General features: G+C 48.7%; 1 protein-coding gene across 2 annotated transcripts in view; it reads left to right on the forward strand.

Moving 5' to 3' along the window:
• Positions 1 to 12,597, forward strand: part of PREX1 (phosphatidylinositol-3,4,5-trisphosphate dependent Rac exchange factor 1) — a 192,877-nt gene that overhangs the window by 71,622 nt on the left and 108,658 nt on the right. For both annotated transcript variants that reach the window (XM_036826534.1, XM_036826535.1), the window contains exon 2: positions 7,669 to 7,740. In XM_036826534.1, coding sequence (XP_036682429.1) covers positions 7,669 to 7,740 — 72 coding nt within the window. The remainder of the gene's footprint in view (positions 1 to 7,668; positions 7,741 to 12,597) is intronic.

The following is a 12,597-nucleotide window of genomic DNA, read 5'->3' on the forward strand; positions in this document are numbered from 1 at the left end:
AAATCTGGAAAAGGAGAGACCAGATATTGGGCAACAGCTAGTAATCTTGGCCATACTCTCACACAGTTTAGGGTATTTCATTCCATACTTCTTTTTTCTATGCTTACGTAGAAATAATTTAACCAAAAATGAGACTGTATTTTATGTACTCTTCTGTAACTTGGCTTTTTTCCCCCTAGAGTTACATTAACAGTCTTTCTGTATCATTATATGGATTTCTGCAAACCATTTTTAGCACGATGTCCTTTTGTCAAGATGGACAATTTAACTAAACCCTGAGTATTAGAATTTTAAATCAGATACTAAAGTTAAATCTTGATGCCACATGTGAGATTTAGTTTTTCCTGTAGGATAAATGCTCAGAACTTGTATGGATGAAGCATAGCACTTGGGCTTTGTAGGAGTCTGCGCATTTGGGGGTCTTCCCAAACTCTGGCCTGTGTGGGGCTGCTTAGTGCAGGCTCTCAAAAAGCCCCTTCTGCCGTTGTTATTGTTACTTTATTCAAGGCTATTCTGTGACACTCTACTTCCCTGGACCCTGGGCCACCCAGATCACGTAGGGGTTTGGGGTCTTCAGGGCACCCCCTTTCCTCTGTCCTTGTTATGGTCTGGGGGCTGCCCTGCCCCCACCTCCCCTACTTCTAGCCATTCCCCTGGCCCTCTCAGGTTTCGCCATATGTCTGATGAGGTCACCCCAGCCGAGGCGGGGATGTCCTTGGCGGCAGGCGGGCCCTCTCCTCTTAGTGATCAGGTTGCTGGCATCCGTCTCAGAGAGTACCTTCGAGGCCTCTTTCCCTCCTTTTTATCTCCAGGGAGAGAATTATCCTCCCAAGGCTGTGGCTACAGGTTCCAGACAGATGGAGCCTCCCCAGGGGCGCCCCAAAGGGCAGCTGCTATCTGTCTTATGCTTATGTGGTTTATTGTGTACAGTTACTCACTGCGGATGCATGTTGGGAATGGATTGGAGACTCATCCTCAGGCCAGACTGCCTGGGTTTGAGGCCCAGCTCTGCTACCTACTAGCTGTGTGGCTTTGGGTAATCTCTTCACTACACTGGGCTTCAGTTCCCTCCTCTGTAAAATGGGCACAGTAGTAATAGTACCTACCTCCTAGGATTGTTTGAGGAGTAAAACACTTAGAGTAGCACCTGTCACATAATAAGGTCCAAAGGTGTAAGGTATGATAATAATTGCTAAAAAATAGTAAATCTATTATTATTATTATTATTAATATACTTTTCAATTCTGTACCTGTTACTTCTGGAGCCTATTCTGGGGCTCCTTCCTCAGTTTTTCTCCCTCTCTCCCACCTTTCCTCCACATGTTTCTTGAGCACCTACTATGTGTCAGACAGTGTTCTGGGTGCAAGGGGACAGCAGTGAACGAAACCATCTTCCACTGTGAGAGGGTGGACACTCTCTGGGGAAGATGTTACCGAACAATCAAATATATACAAAACTTAGTTGATAAGAGCGCTGCCAATAGTGATAAATTCTGTGAAGGGTAACAGGGTTCAGACAGCTGTGAGGAGTGAGGCGAGACCCTCCTTTATACGGAGTCCAAGAGGGAGACCTCCTTGACGAGGGGGCTCCCCTGCCAGTTGAACATCTTGCAGCGGTAGCTTTATAGGCAGAGAGCTGCAACGGCAAAGCCCTGGGCGGGAGGACAGGGTCAGTGTGTTCAGGAAACAAAAAGGAGCCAGCACGGCTGCACCTGAAAGAGTAAGCCCGAGTGGGGTGGGAGGGCCCTTATCCTACAGGCTCTTGTCGGCTGTAGAAGGGAGCGGATTGTTTCCTAGGTTTTAGTAAGAGCCACTTCTAAGGCAAGGGTTTCTCTGCATTGGCACTATTGACGTTTGGGACCAGATACATCTTCGTGTATTTAGTAGTATCCTTGTCCTCTACCCTTGAGACGCCAGCAGCACCCACATCCCCAATTGTGACAGCTAAAAACGTCTTCAGACATTGTCTCATCTCTTCTGGGGGATAAAATCACCCACCCTGGTCAAGGACCACTGCTCTAAGGCAAAGTGGGGCAGGGACAAGGCTGGGCTGGCATCAGGAGAGCTGGTTCTGAACTGTGGCTTATTACCAACTTTTTGTTTGAACTCAGACCTGTGTCTCTCACCCTCTGGGTTTCTCAGTCAAGTTGGAGCTCGCTGGACATGGCAAACGCACAACCTTGCTACTCTTCTCCTTCCCATGGCCGTGGGAGACATCACTAATCAATTATGCTGTGTCTTCCTGTTCAGCTCTGAGCTCTGGGGACCATGAAGGCACTTGGGTTAGGAGCTCTATGAGCAGCCTGTCTGGTCCCCTCCTCCCAGCAGCAAGCAGGAGCCAGACAGTCCTGGGCTCAGGTTCAGCTCTCTTGGTTTCTGGCTGCGTAACTTCTGTTAGGTTACTTCACTTATGAGCCTCAGTTTTTCTCATCTGTAGAGTGGGACCAAAATAGCTACGCTGAAAGCTGATCATGGGGGTTGCAATGAACTCATGTCGGGACTTTGCAGGTCTCAGCAAATGTTTGTTGCATGAACGAATGAGAGCATGTGGGTCTTGTTCTGGGTATGGAATGGTGGGAACTCTCATCCGCAGCTGGTTGGAGTGTAGGTTGGTACAATCATGTTGGAGAGCCATTTGTCATTAACTAGTCAAGTTGAACATGTCTCTAATCTACGGCCAACCATTCCGTACCTAGGTATACACTTGGGGGAACTTGCACACCTGTGCTCAGGAGACTCAGGTGCGCCTAGAGGATCTTGAGCACCTGAGCCCCCGTGGGCTTCTTCATCACAGCATCATTTATAGAGAGAACATTTGAAACAACTTAGACATCTGCAGCCTGATAGTGGTTACTTACATCTGCTCAGCAATGAAATGGACAACTTGAGGTCTTAGTGTGGGGCTCCCCAGAAACAGATCCTGAGACTGATTCAAGGGTGAGCAGTTTCCTTGGGAGTTCACCCCAGGGAGCACCAATAGCAGAGTCGGGGAGTGAGGCAGGGAAGGGAAGGCAGCTGAGAAAGGTGTGTCATCAAGCAGGTGACCAGTGCGGGCCCCTGGGGCCCTCGAGGAAGCTTCCTCGGGGAAGCAGGCCCTCACGTGCCTCAGTCCTCGTCTGTCTTTGCAGCCTGCTCTGCATGTGAGAGAGGGTCCTCACGCCAAGAGAAGCGGGTGCTGGTGGCTGAATGGTGCTGGGGTGCACCCCAGGGCTAAGAACCAAGGCATGTGGGTGGGGTTCGGGCAGCAGGCGTTGCCAAGTGCACGTATTGATATGGGTAAAGGTGGAAGATGTGATGTTGAGTGAGAAAAGGAAGTTGCTGAAAGGACGTCATTTATAAAAATGTCATAAGCACGCAAAACGGTATTCTTCATTGCTCCTCAATTCACACGTGCCTGGTAAGCGGGCAAAGGCATGTGTGGGAGTGAGGACCACATATCCAGGGCAGTGGGTGCCTTGCAGGACGGGCAGGTGCACAGGTAGCTCACCTCTCTCTGTAGTGATGCCTTTCTTCCTGTGTCTCCATTGAGGTTTAATATTTACAAGGTACATGGGTAAAGTGCACTGATCTTAGGTGCACACTGATTAGGCTTTGCATACGCATTTGCCTGTGTAACCGCCACTCAGATCAAGAAGTAGAATATTTCCAGCCCCCGCCCTGAGGGCTTCCTCGTGGCCCTTCCCTGTCTACACCTCCTCCAGACTTGATGAATTTCTTTTTGAAAATGGTTTAAAGCAAATTTGACATAATGCTAATAAGATTTGCTGAAACTAGGTAGCGATGCATTTGTGGGTGTTTGTTAAATTTTCCTCTGTCCTTTTCTGGCTCCTTGACGTATTTCATCATCATCATAAAGAGAAGAGGCGGACTTGGCCAGATGCAGGGAAGCGGCCCAGGCAGGGGTGCGGCATGGACACGGCATGGACAAAGATTCCGGGGCCGGAGGAGAGTTTCAGGCAGCCCTGGAAACCCTGAGAACGGGCTTGTCTCTAAGGGAGGTTTCCAAGATGAGAGCTGCCTTTGGCCGAGTGTTCCAAAGTTGTCAAGGTTTGGACACGGAGTCACCCCAGAGGGTCCCTTTCACCATCCTGCCTGCACAGAGGGCATTGGCGCCGCCTGGAAAAGCCAGTCATGCCGTGGGCAGCACGAGGGCTGGGCCCAGAGCCCCTGCCTGCCCATTCTTTCCGGGTCACGAGCTGCCCATTATGCCCATCACACCAGCCTGTTTACGGCTCCTCTGTGGGTGGCCCGAGGCTTGCATTGTCCCAGCACAATAGTGGTGGCCGCGCTCTTGTGGAGAAAGTGGGGCAGGAAGCTGTGATCTAGGCCAGCCGCGCTGCGCTCCCAGCTTCCTGCTCTCCCCGGCGGTGCTGGGTGAGGCTGCCTTTGTCGCTCTCCTGTTTGAGGAGGCTGGAGGCTGGAGGCTGGACTTCCCGGCAGCATCACAGGCCCTGTTAAAACATCCTCTAGGAACTCCTGTCTCCTGACCCCTCTACCCGTTGTCCTTTAAAGAGAAAGATCATCAGGCTTCCAAGTAGCCCGAGTTGAGGTTCCTGCCATGTGTCGGGCACTGTGTCAGGCAAATTGTATCCTTCCTTTGATTTGTGAGGGCTTACTGTGTTCCAGGCACTAGTCTAGGCCCTGGGGGTACAGCTGGGAAGCAGACCCTGTCCTCATGGAGCTCCCATTCACTTTATCCTAGTACATTCTGGAAGGTAGGACGACAGTACTACTATGATCTACGTATTTGCGAAGAGTAAACTGAGACTCAGAGAGGCTAATGCACTTTCCTGAGGTCACACCACACGAAGGAGGAGGAATGCAGTTTAAACCCAAATCATTAGTCTCCCAATCTGGCCTCTGTTGTTGGATTGGGATAAATGTTTCATTCCAGCCATGCTCCCTTCTTATTTTGGTCTTTCCCTTAGGCGCTGGTGTAGACTGCTTAATCTTAGTCTTTTTATCTGACAAATGGACTCTTAATGCAAGATGAGAAAGTGATAAGTGCATGAAGACAAGGAGGGCATCCTGGAGGAGGTGACATTTGAGCTAAGGTCTGATGAATGAGAAAAAGCTGGCCCAGGACAGAGCTGGGAGAGAATATCCTTGCAGGTAGGAATAGCATGTGCAAAGGTCCTGAGGTAGGGATGTGCCTGGCAGGTGGAAGGAATAGAGGGGTTGAAGATGTGGCTGAAGATTATTGAGGTGTGTGGGGAGGTGGAATGCTGGAAGGTGAGTTCAAAGAGATTAACTAGTACAGGTCATGGGGACCTGGAGCTGTGGAAAGATGTGGATTTTTTTTTTTAATTTAAGTGTATTGAGTAGCCATGGAAAGTTTCAAGCCATGGATTGATAGGATCTGATTTACATATTTAAAAGGATCCCTCTGGCTCTGTGTGTGGAGAAAGGAGTAGGGAGGAGGTGATTGCCTTAGTCCAGGCAGGAGGTGTTGGTGACTTGGACCAGGTGGGTGGCTGAGGAGGTGGGGAGAAGTGGTCCAATGTTTAATACATGTTGAAGGTGAAGCTGATAGCATTTGCTGATGGATGGAAATGGAGTGTCAGAGAAAGAGGGGAGGTCGAGGACGACACGGGGGGGTTTTGGCTGGAGCACTTGCAAGGCAGAGATGCCATTCCTCAGGCTGGGAAGGGCTTGGTGGTGTGTGGGTTTGGAGGGAAGTTCAGGAACTAGGTTTTGGATGCGTTAATTTGAGACGCCCCTTGGACATCCAGGTGGAGTTGTCGAGTTGTCAGAAATCCAGCTAAGTCCAGGCTGGGGATATATACTTGGGCTGCAGGGACTGGTCGAGAACACGCTGTGGTGAGTGTGGACAGAGAGGCAGGGCCGCTTTGCTGTGTGTCCCTGACTTTCCTCTCTGTGACCTGCCATGTGGAGTGTCAGCGCACCTCTTCCTAGGAAAGCAGAGTCTGCAGGTGGCCGGCTCCCCATAACATCCATGGACGTCCCTTCTCAGGATGGGAAAGGATCCAGCAACCTCCTCTCTGCTGGCCTGCCCCTGCTTCCCTCCATCCTGGGCTGTCCCTTCCACCTCCCCCGACTCGGAGATCTCCCCTTTGCTCTAACCACCCATGGCAGGGAAGGTGACTGACAGGCCACCATGCCGCATCGTGGTCAGTGGACCGTGAAGTCATTTTCGCAGGGGACTCCGTGTGGTCAACCTGGGGACAAGCCCTAGAGTCGGGGCAAACCCGGCAGAGTTTGCTGTCAGCGGGGCTGGCCTCAGTCTCCCTCAGATGCTCCCATCTCCTCCTCCCCTCCCCCATGTCTGTTCTGTTCCCCCGGCCTGTCCACGGGATCTCTCAGTGGCTTGTCCTCTGCCTGCTCTGTCCCACCCACACCAGTGCCAGGCCACTGTCATTGCTCATCAGTGGAGGGGCTGCACCCCTCCACTCTGGTCGCTCCACTTTCATGCTTGACCCCTAAAACCTAGTTCCTCACAAAAACAGATGGCTCTTTTGCCACCATTTAAAAGCTGGGAGACTTTGCTTTAAAACAAAAATCCTAATTTCTGGTTTCTCTTGGGAAATAAAAAAAACCCCACACCCAGAACATCTGGTGATACTGGGGCTGCTGGCCTCCCACCTGGCCGCACTCGGAGGGGACAAGTAGCCGCCCCGCTTTGATGGACATGTGCTCGCCTGTTCCCCACGATCCCTGCCAGGTCCCGCCTTTATCGTCTGTCACATCACAGAGGAGAGAAATGATTTCTCTGTTCCAAGCCCTTGAAAAAAGTGGCAGAACGACTGTGGTCTGTCCATACAGTAGGATCCTGGGCAGCCGTGAAAAGAGAATGACGGTGCTCCCCAGGTAATGATATGGAGAGATCTCTAAGTGGAAAAAGCAGGTGCAGTGCGTCCTGTGTACGCGGCTATCTCTTGGTGTGTAAAAAGGGGAAAATAAGAATATATGTGTATGTGTGTGTGTGTATATATGTGTATGTATATACATAAATATATTTGTGTTTTTTTCCCCAGCTTTATCGAGATACAATTGACATGTAACACTGTGTAAGTTTAAGGTGTACAGCTTGCTTTAGTACATTTGTATATTGCTAAATGATTACCACCATAGTGCAACTTTAAGTATATAATAGAGTATAATTAACCATAATCACTATGCTGTACATTAGATCCCCAGAACTTATTCATCCAATAACTGGAACTTTGTACCCTTTGATCAACCTGTGTATGTTTATTTGGAATAATACGTAAGCCACTAGGAGCTGTGGGTCCCATGGGGGATGGGAAGGGCTGGATGGATGGGGCCTGCGCTAAAGGAGACTTTTCATATTTTTGATTTTTGAGCCATGTGAATGGTTATTATTTAGAAGTTAAGTTTTTAAGCAAGAGGAAAAAAAAGGAAAATGAACTGTAGTCGAAGAGGGTCCTGCGGGTGATGAAGCAGGTGTGGGTGCAGCTCCTGAGGGCAGGGTTTGTGTTGGTCTCTGCAGAGCCTGGTGGAGTAGATGCTTCATAAACACATGTTGGCTGAAGGGCAGAGTAGGTTTTTGCTTATTTCCTGCCCATGTCCCTGGATCGTGGTGCCTCCCAGGGCCTAGTTGGCATTTGAACTTGTAACCCTTTTTTCGAGCCACCTCTGGGGGACTGGAGGCGTGGACGCTCACCTCTCCCTGCTTCTCTCCTCCAGGCATTCCTGCATCGCATCCGGCAGAACACGGCGGACTCGGTGGAGAAGGGCCTGACGGAGGAGAACGTCAAGGTGTGGACCCGGGGCTGGCCCCTTTCCCGACTGTCCCTGCCACTGTGTGTGGAGCTGCCTTGTTCCTCCCGGGTGATTCTCAGAGGGTGCTCGGGTCCACCCCGCGGGCAGCTGCCTCTGGCCTCCCAGTGGCTTGCTCCCTGCAGCCCCTGGAGGGCTCTGGGTCCCGCGAGCAGACAGTGCTTGGGGGATGTGAGGAGGACTCAGCCTCCGGGCCCCACTCCCCACCTCGAGACTCTCCCCTTGCTCAATGCAACCATCCTGTCTTCCAGTCTCCTCATGCCAGGGACCCTGGCTTGGAGCCAGTGGAAAATCCCTTCCCAAGTGCCCCTGGGAGCCTGGCACCTCCATCTGCCCTCCTGGCAACCCTGGCCCCTGCCCTGCACTGGGTGTTGAGTGTCGAGGCTGGGCGGATGAGTAATTGGGTCCAGGCTAAGTCTTGGCTGTGGCTCTGGGGAGTTTTGAAAGGAAGTCAGTAGACCTTCTGTGTGCATGGTGGAGGCCCCAGCGGTCCCCAGGCCTGGCTTTCTAATGTGACCTCACTCTCTGGGAAGCCACCTCCAGTCCTTGGGGCTCCAGGGTCCTGGTCCTCAGAGAGAGGGGAGACGGGGCAGGGGCAGGGTCAGAGGTGCCAGCGTGTACAGCATATAAAGGGCTTGGTCAAGCAGGACATCCCCTTGTGTATGTCCTGGTTAATAAGGATACCTTGTACATTGACAATTCTGAGCCCAGTATTTTGGATAAGAAAGCTGAGGCTTAGAGATGTAAAGAGACCTACACAGGGCCAGAGCATGGCAGGTCCCTGGTAGGTCTGGGATCAAAGCTTTATATGCATTCATTCATTCTTTAGGCAAATACTTACTGAGTACCTACTGTTTATTAGGTCTGTTTATTACAAACTATTACAACTTAAAAACTATTATAATTAAAATTTATAATTTATTACAGTTGGAAAAAATTATCTTTTTTATGAGGTATAATTCACATACAGTAAAGGGTACAATCTTAAGTGCAGGCTCCTCTGTGCCCCCTCCAGTACATGCCCCCACCCCAAAGATAACCACTGACTTCTAGTGGCGTTGATTAGCTTTGCCTGTTCTTGAACTATATATAAAAATTAGCTCTTTCATCATGCCCGGCATCTTTTGCTCACTGTTATGTCTCTGAGATTTGCCCATGTTGTTGTATGTAGCTGGAAGTCATTCTTTTTCATTGCTGTGTAGTATTCCGTAGTATGACTGTGCCGCAATTGACTCATTCATTCTCCCGTGGGTGGATATGCGTGCAATTTCCAGTTTTTGGCTGTGATGACCGTTCTTGTCTATGTCTTTTGGGGGACACAGGCTCTAATTTCTTTGGGGTATATACTCAGGTGATAGATATTTATTTTGAAATTCTGTAGCCATTCCTTGAAGTAAGTATAACAATAGGATCTATCCTATGTGTCTTTAACATAAGCAGATTTAACCATGTGAGCTGGACAGAAGAAGAGAGAGAAAAATAACCCAACAGTGTGGGTTATTCTTCCAGCCACTTCATGTGACAAGTGTCCCTCAGGGCGAGTTCGAGGAGGACGAAGAGGAACCCTGGCCTTCTGGGACTGCAGCTTTGACGAGTGGTCTCCTGCCCCTCGGCCTTCCCTGCCCACTTTCAGGGCTCTCCCCCTGCAGACTGTCTGGTGCCTCCTCAGGGTCCATGGAGTTGGTCTTCATTCCTTGGGACCTTGACTTGAATGTCACCTTCTCAGAGCGGTTGTCCCTGGCCTACACGTTTATTTATTTATTTATTTATTTAAATAACATCTTTATTGGAGTATAATTGCTTTACAATGGTGTGTTAGTTTCTGCTTTATAACAAAGTGAATCAGCTATACATATACATATATCCCCATATCCCCTCCCTCTTGCATCTCCCTCCCACCCTCCCTATCCCACCCCTCTAGGTGGTCACAAAGCACCGAGCTGATCTCCCTGTGCTATGCAGCTGCTTCCCACTAGCTATCTATTTTACATTTGGTAGTGTATATATGGCAGTGCTACTCTCTCACTTTGTCCCAGCTTACCCTTCCCCTCCCCGTGTCCTCAAGTCCATTCTCTATGTCTGCGTCATTATTCCTGTCCTACCCCTAGGTTCATCAGAACCATTTTTTCCACATATATGTGGATTCCACATATATGTGTTAGCATACGGTATTTGTTTTTCTTTTTCTGACTTACTTCATTCTGTATGACAGACTCTAGGTCCATCCACCTCACTACAAATAACTCAGTTTTGTTTCTTTTTATGTCTGAGTAATATTCCATTGTATATATGTGTCACATCTTCTTTATCCATTCATCTGTTGATGGACACTTAGGTTGCTTCCATGTCCTGGCTATTGTAAATGGAGCTGCAATGAACATTGTGGTACATGACTCTTTTTTTTTAATTTATTTATTTATTTATTTATTTATGGCTGTGTTGGGTCTTCGTTTCTGTGCGAGGGCCCTCTCTAGTTGTGGCAAGCGGGGGCCACTCTTCATCGCGGTGCGCGGGCCTCTCACTATCGCGGCCTCTCTTGTTGCGGAGCACAGGCTCCAGACGCGCAGGCTCAGTAATTGTGGCTCACGGGCCCAGCTGCTCTGCGGCATGTGGGATCTTCCCAGACCAGGGCTCGAACCCATGTCCCCTGCATTAGCAGGCAGACTCTCAACCACTGCGCCACCGGGGAAGCCCCATGACTCTTTTTGAATTATGGTTTTCTCAGGGTATATGCCCAGTAGTGGGATTGCTGGGTCATATGGTAGTTCTATTTTTAGTTTTTTAAGGAACCTCCATACTGTCCTCCATAGTGGCTGTATCAATTTACATTCCCACCAACAGTGCAAGAGGGTTCCCTTTTCTCCACACCCTCTCCAGCATTTGTTTGTAGATTTTTTGATGATGGCCATTCTGACCGGTGTGAGGTGATAACTCATTGTGGTTTTGATATGCATTTCTCTAATGATTAGTGATGTTGAGCATCCTTTCATATGTTTGTTGGCAACCTGTATATCTTCTTTGGAGAAATGTCTATTTAGGTCTTACACCCATTTTTGGATTCGGTTGTTTGTTTTTTTGATATTGAGCTGCTTGTATATTTTGGAGATTAATCCTTTGTTGGTTGCTTTGTTTGCAAATATTTTCTCCCATTCTGAAGGTTGTCTTTTCGTCTTGTTTATGGTTTCCTTTGCTGTGCAAAAGCTTTTAAGTTTCATTAGGTCCATTTGTTTATTTTTGTTTTTATTTCCATTTCTCTAGGAGGTGGGTCAAAAAGGATCTTGCTGTGATTTATATCATAGAGTGTTCTGCCTATGTTTTCCTCTAAGAGTTTTATAGTGTCTGGCCTTACACTTTTGGCCTCCGTGTTTAAATGTCCAAATTCTTCCTCCTGCTCCACCCTGGGACTCCCTTCCTGTTTTATGTTTGTCTTTAGTGCTTCTTTTCACCTAGAAAACTATAGTTATTTGTTGGTTGTCTGTCCCCTTCCAGTAGAATGTCACCTCCATGGAGGCAGGCACGTCATTGTTCCCTGCTGTGTCCCCAGGGCCTGGCACACAGTAGGGGCTCAGTTAGTACTTGCTGAATGAATGAATGGTGAGAAACTCTAGAGGGAACCGTAGCCATAGCGACACTGGTGACCCCTGGCTGCCAGCAGCTGTGGGTGGTGAGTGGGGGGATGGGTGGGAGAGGGACTCCGTACCATATTTATTTTACTGTGTTTTGATTTTTGAACCCTGTGAATGCCTTCTTCAAAATTAAATTTAAAATGCCCCTGTTTAGGGAATTCCCTGGTGGTCCAGTAGTTAGGAATCGGCACTTTCACTGCCAGGGCCTGGGTCTGATCCCTGGTTGGGGTACTGAGATTCTGCAAGCCACGCCGTGTGGCCAAATTAAAAAGAAAAAATGCACCTGTTTAAAAAAACAAAACAAAACAGAAAAAGGAATTCATGCAGTTCAAAGGGCTTTAAGTCAGTGAAAATCTCCCCTAGTTCATCTTCTTAGAGGCCATGACGGTTAGCAGCTTGTGTCATTGTCCAGGGGGGTCTCCGCTTCTGCCAGCATAGAGAGGAGTGGCCTTTGTGTGTGTTATTTTACACAAATGGGCCCATATTGGAATCCCATGTGGCACCATGATTCCCCCCCTCCCCCCTGCAGTATGTATCAAGGATCATTTCAGGGCTCCAGATCCATTTCTACAGACCTGCAGATTCTTTTCACAGGCTCCAAGTATTTCAGAATATGGCATGTATTTAAATACAGCCAGTCTACTTTATTTAACTATTTGACGAGTCCCCATCAATGGATATTTGGCTTTTGTCTAATCTTTTACTAGTGCAAATAAGGCTGCAGTATATGGTCTTGGCCATCCACCCAGTTCTCAGCCTCGGTGCAGTGAACACGTTGGGCTGGACGGTTCTTTGCCATGGGGGCTGCCCTGTGTGTTAGAGGATGTGTAGTGGCATCGCTGGCCTCTACCTATGAGACACCGGTAGCATCCTTCTCCCCAGTTTGTGACAACTGAAAATGTCCCCAAACATTGGCAGATGTCCCCTGGGAGGCAAAACTAGCCCTGGTTGGAAATGACTGGTCAAAAGGTTAAATTCTGAAATGTAGAACTGTGGGTCAGATTGTGCATTTCAAACTTTATAGGTTCCTGTGGGGAAACAGGCACTCATATATTGTTTGTGAGAGTTTAAATGGTGCATTTGGAACATCCTTCCCTATTGTATTTTCTTCTATCAGGTGATTTTAATGGGTGCCTGGAAGTACCCTCATCGTTTTAAAAATCAGTCCTATGTGTATGCACATATGGCTGATTCACTTCGCTGTACGGCA

Source organism: Balaenoptera musculus, chromosome 15 (genome assembly GCF_009873245.2).
Source record: "Balaenoptera musculus isolate JJ_BM4_2016_0621 chromosome 15, mBalMus1.pri.v3, whole genome shotgun sequence".
NCBI classification, from domain to species: domain Eukaryota; kingdom Metazoa; phylum Chordata; class Mammalia; order Artiodactyla; family Balaenopteridae; genus Balaenoptera; species Balaenoptera musculus.